General features: G+C 29.6%; 1 protein-coding gene across 4 annotated transcripts in view; it reads left to right on the top strand.

The window, feature by feature from the left end:
• Window positions 1-792: 792 nt before the first annotated feature.
• The window catches only part of LOC106685799 (dymeclin), a 58,270-nt gene continuing 53,062 nt past the window's right edge, over window positions 793-6,000 (top strand). For 2 of the 4 annotated variants that reach the window (XM_067048276.1, XM_014428720.3), the window contains exons 1-3: window positions 793-1,020; window positions 1,100-1,196; window positions 3,552-3,731. In XM_067048276.1, the coding sequence (XP_066904377.1) occupies window positions 3,592-3,731 (140 nt within the window). In that variant the 5' untranslated portion in view covers window positions 793-1,020; window positions 1,100-1,196; window positions 3,552-3,591. The remainder of the gene's footprint in view (window positions 1,021-1,099; window positions 1,197-3,551; window positions 3,732-6,000) is intronic. The other 2 variants (XM_014428719.3, XM_014428717.3) reach the window with 2 other exon arrangements.

The raw sequence follows: 6,000 nt of genomic DNA, 5'->3' as shown, positions 1-6,000 counted from the left end.
TTTGATTTATGGATCTTATTGCTCTGATGAGATGTTGTCTTGCGTGAGATGAGCGGCAGGAAAAGAAGTTGGATGTATGTCATCTGTCCGTCCTGTTGCGATGGGCCAGCCTCCGAGCTGGATGCCCCCGTTGCCACCCTCGCCCTGGTTACATGGGCATCCTTTTCCTAGCGCTGGTAACAGATTGGGGTCGGTTCTTGGCTGCATCCTCAGGTTTCAACTTCCACGGATTATCTCTTCCAGTGCTGGTTGCCCTTGTTCTCCTAGATGGCGCCCTTTCTCACTTGTTATTTAAACTTATGTGTCTTTTCTTTAACATTTAAACCTAAAGTCTTTTAGGTTCAGCCTCTGGCCTGAACACAATATATTGACGAAATTCATTAATGACTGCGTAAGGCCCTTTTAGTTAACAATTTGTGTTCACAAATATTGTCGTAATAATACTGCACAGTCGTCAATATATTGATGAAATTAGATATTGACCGAGTAAGGGCCCTTTCAGATAACAATCTCTTCACAAATTGTAGACACAAGTGATCGTTTCATGTGAATTTTCAGCAATATGAGTAATGTAAAATTGCAACAAAAGGAAAAGTGTATCAAGTTAGCCAAATACTATAAAATGGTTTTCCTTCTTTTTTTATCCTGTTCTTTAGGTCGTTCTTCGGGCTGGTTTGAGTCCACGTACGCGGTGGAAAACCTTTTCAGGCATGTTATCAAGAACCAGCTAGAACCTACTGTAAGTTTTTGACCAGCAATAAATAAAATGGGGAACTTCTTTGGGCATTATTTTGAGAAGGTTACTGTTTGGTTTTTGAACACGTTACTGTTGTTCAATATTAAGTGGTTGTAGTTTATCCGGCTCTGTGTCTTAACTGTTTGTATTGAAATACCACCTTATAAGAAATGTTATCATTTATGTTTTGTTTTTCAAAATTATGGTGTTCTACTTCATTGGGCGGTCATAATCATTAGAAGTGGGGATTGTTTCTACATTGAACGTTTATTTCTCTAGAAATGGTCAATGATTTTTTTATTATGTTTCCTTGTAATTTTTATTGTTATTTGAATCAGTGTGAAGCTTTTTTATAATTTGTAGTTCGTCATGAAGAAGAAAAGAAGTTTACCTATTTCAGTGGAAGACCTATTCAGAGTATCTTGGAAATAGTACAATATGTAATTAGCGTTTAGTTTTGGTATATAATGCTTTAAAATTAATTTATTTATTTTTAATCTACTTAATGAATGAGCTCAATGACTTTGGTGTACTAAGATTTAATTCCTTTTATTTTTGATATAGATTTATTAATACATGTAATCTCAGTAATCTGAACTTAAGTAGTCCAAACACTCCAGTGTTCCGAACTGGAGAAAAAAAACAAAGAATCATAAATTATATTATATCAGAAAATGATATTCCATGGCAGCAAGTCCTTTTCTAACAATGTCTGAGGGAAGAAGCTTCTGTAGAAGTCACTGAAAAAAAAAATTACTTATTTAAAAAAGTTAAATTTTTAAACTCTAATTTCCAGTAAAATATGTAAAACATTAAACTAAAAAATGCTTATATACATTCATATTGTTGATTTTTTCCCCTAATACTTTCTGTAATCTGAACGTCTCCCTGCAGCAATTTGTTCCGATTACTGAGATTACACGATATACAGAATGAAGTATTTTTCATAATATAAGGATAAAACATAAAAATTATAATTGTTAGCCCATTGTATATTTATGTTTAAATTGCTTGATTACCTGCATTTTCCCTTCTTGTGTATTATATACTCCAACTTGGGCTGGAAAAGTAATAATTTCTGCATTGGTATAAACCAAATTTTACTTTTATTAGGTTCCAATTAATTACTTGAAGAACTATGGGTAAAACTGTGAAATAGTCATCCGAGCAAGTGCAAGTATGTGTGAACTTACTAAATCAAAGTTCAGACTGTATGACATGCCTTTAGAGAAGGAGAAATGCGCTTCAGTTGTTGTTCCCAACACCCATATCTACAGTTAACATTAAATAATGGTGTTTCCACTGCTTACTAATATAACAACATTTGTACACCCTATAATCTTAGTTATAATTCATATGTATATAAATGTTATGTGGTCTTAAGAGTACATTTGGTTTTACATATTTATAATTTTCATCTCTAAATACCTTCTCACCGCTATATTGTGTCTCATCATATTGTGTAATTTTGCAAGACTACTTTCAATTTAAATTAAGTACATGTGAATTTATCCATGCATCATTTCACATTTAAGTACTTTATCGCCTTTGTAATATCACACCACTCACATATTGTAATAATACTTTATTTTGCTCTAATGTGTGAAATAATTTTATAAATTAATCAGTGTACATTCTTTGCTATATTAGTAAGAGGTGAACCTTCCTTAATTCATTGGAAACCAGATAATGAAAACAATTATTTTAATTTTGATATGTATTTCCGAAGAATAGAATAGTAACATGCAAGATTAAGTTTGATTGTTGAGTCGTGGAAGGAGGTGGAGGAGACTACAGCTCAGGATGATTCTCCTCTTCAAATGACACTTAAAACAACCTAATCTAAACTTTCTGTTTAAGTGAGTTCACACCCACCTGCTATGTTAGCGTGATATTTCTTTAGTTTTACTAACCCATGAAATCCTGTTAATTGTAAACAGAATAACAAGAAAATATCAATTATAAATGATTAAGTTAATGCCACATTATTATGGGGTATATTCGTTTGCAACAGAATTTACTAAAAAAACTTTTGAAGCATAAATCTGTTCACTATTTAATTTTTAATGATAAGCTTATCATATTTGTAACTAGGCAAAACTCTCAATATAGTGAGCATTACATTATTTCTTCCTTCTACCAAAATCCTAGAGTTTAGTTGTTTATTAACTTCAATCAGATTTAGGTATACTAAATAGTTCACCTCTGTTATTTTAAGGATGTGCTGTATTAATTTTTTTTTTTAATTTGTTTTAGAGAAATTGTTTGTACCTTATTACAATTTTCCAAATTTAGATGTATATTGGAGTAATTTTTAATTATTGACATTTACCTCAGTGTTCGTGATAAGTGTCTGTTGGTGAACTCATTCACTTATGCTGCTTCACTCTATCGCATTATCTTTCCAAATGTCTGAGTATGTATATACCTATGACCATTTTACCCAAAAAGCTCACTGAAAAGTAATAATTGAATATTCAAGCACATGGCTTCATTAGTGGGTTATACCAAAAGAATTTCTTTTTCCTTTATCTTTATCAAAAACCAAACATCTTGAAGAGATAATTCATTTAAACTTTATCCATATTTTATCAAAAACACCAAAAAGTCTTCTTGTTCAAGGTAGGTTAACTCCTGGGAATCCTGAAGGACAGAAGGGGGTACCTTTTGTGTAACAAATGCATTTTTTATATTGTAGGTTGTTTTCATATTTTGTTAGAATACATACATATACACATATATAAATGAGCACATCCAATGAGCCCATCTACATTTACATTTTTTTATTTTATTTATTTATTTATTTTTTTTACAGATTTCTTGGTGACTGTCTCATCCTATAAAAAAATACATCAATGGGTGCTTTGAGTAGTAGCTTAAACCAAGATCTATCTCAAAATGATTTATTACTGAAGTTTGTTGGAAAAGATCATATTCCCCTACAAGATGCCTTTTGGAATGATTTGTTATCATTTCCATATAAACCATTAACAGTGTAAACTATTTATTTTTGTTGATTTTATCTTCTACGTATTTATATTTTAATCTTAAAATATAACTATACAGTAATAATCACTCTTTAAAGCTAGATGTATTATTATCTTGTTACTTTTTTTTTATTGATTTAAATCCTACTTTAAATTCAATACTCTAGCTTATTTCTTTTGTAAATTTCAATTTTTAATAGTCTTAATTTCCTTGCATGTCTACATTCTACTGTTTTGTTTATTATTTATCCTATGATTAAAGACACATTTGATAATTTTTCAGTTTTGTAAACATATATTACTAATACAAAAGTAAGTCCAAAAAGTGACTCCATTAAAGTTACAATTATGAAGATTAAATAATATTTATATTATTTGATAAATTCAGTATCAACTAGATCATAGAAATTTCAGCTTGGTAAATGTTTACCTCAGCTCCCCCAAAATGGTGGAGGCCCATTTTTTCCGAACGTGAGCATACTGATGGTTCCGAACGGAGCCGAGAGTCTCCGGAGGTGACCGATTCCCAGCTGCTTGTTTGAAAAATAAATTCCCGCAACTTCGACAGAGATTTTTTCCCACTAGAGGGAATTTCTATTGGGAAATGTTAGTAGTGAAATCCTCCACTATCTTCCCGCCGCTCCCCTACTATTCAACTTCCTTCCTGTGTTATTTGTTTTTATCTGTAATTAAGAACTTTTTTGTGAGTACTTATATGAATAAGATATTTATTTCTTAGTTTGTCTGAATATAATAATAAGGTTCTCTTGAGCTGTAAATTAATAAGAATAAGATATTTATTTAATAGTTTGTCTGAATATAATAATAAGGTTCTCTTGAGCTGTAAATTAATAAGAATAAGATAATTGTTTAATAGTTGATCTGAATATAATAATAAGGTTCTCTTAAACTGTAATTGAATAAGAATGAGAAAATTGTGTAATAGTTAATCTGAATTTAATAATAAGGTTCGTGATATTTTTTTTACAACATAGAACTTACTTTACAAAATCGTGAGATACTTTTTTTTACTCTTTTCATTTATACCCGCACGTGTCAATTACAAAATTGACAATCAGCGGACTGCCTGACTGTTATATTAATTAAACAAATAGCATATTAGCCCATCCTTAACCATCTTCTCCCATACATATTATATTTGTTAAAGAGGGAATATGTATTAGGTTTAAAGAGTAAAATTGTATTTAGATATGGATAAATAACAGGGGAAAAATGATCTTTTCCTGATATATATCAGAGAGGGTCAACAATCTTCTCATAATTTTACATTTTATATTTGTTAAAAAGGGAATATGTATTAGGTTTAAAGGGTAAAATTGTACTTAGATATGTGGATAAATAACGGTGAAAAAATGAATAAAAAAAAAAAGGATGAAAAAATAATGAAAATGTAGAAATAATTAAAGTATTTGTTACAATCATATTGAATCTACATAATTTATACAAAAAGTAATTAATACAATGGAAAAGTTAATAAAGGTATTATTTCGGTAAAAATGAAAACAATAAGAAAAATAGTTTTAGTTCCTTACAAATATATCATTTAATATTTTAAGATAAGTATATGAAGTTTCTATAAATTATCAGGTTTATTAAGACTATTGAAAACCCATTATGGTGGTATGTCAAAAATATTTTATTTTAATAAAATAATGCTAACACACATTGCAGGTTACAAAAATGTTGTTTTTTTAATATATACTAATAACTCACATATTAAAAACATTATCTTCCATGAACTATTCCTTTATTTAAACTGATGATGAGCTATGACTGATGATATTTACTTGATTTAATTATTCATTCACAGTACAAATATATGGAGGATGGTGGTGGGAAGGAAGGCCGAGTTAGATACCTTTCTCATGAGGGTTGAATTCGAAATCTGGAATGGAAATATGTAGGTTATGTAACAATAGATATTCTATATTAACGATATTATTCACTAAATTTAAAGTTCTTTAAACAAAAAAATCTACCATGCATTAAGACACTTAATATACAAAATATTTTTGTTTTTATATAAAAACACATATGATTGTATAAAATATAATTTAATGGTATGATTAAACTTTAGCACCAAAGCAATTTCAACAACATGCTTGGCATAATACTTAATCTTAATCAGGTACATTTTCAATTTGAGATATTATTTTCCTCATTGGCTTCTCACCTCTCAAAAAAAAAACTTAATGCTATAATTAATATAGTAGAAGATGGCTGATTGACCGTAAAAAAAAACTCAAATAGTCGCTC

The sequence above is a fragment of the Halyomorpha halys genome, unplaced genomic scaffold, assembly GCF_000696795.3.
Source record: "Halyomorpha halys isolate HHAL.00 unplaced genomic scaffold, Hhal_1.1 Scaffold745.1, whole genome shotgun sequence".
Lineage (NCBI taxonomy): Eukaryota > Metazoa > Arthropoda > Insecta > Hemiptera > Pentatomidae > Halyomorpha > Halyomorpha halys.
Note: the sequence above shows the minus strand (reverse complement) of the source record. Positions and strands in the feature narration are given on the sequence as shown.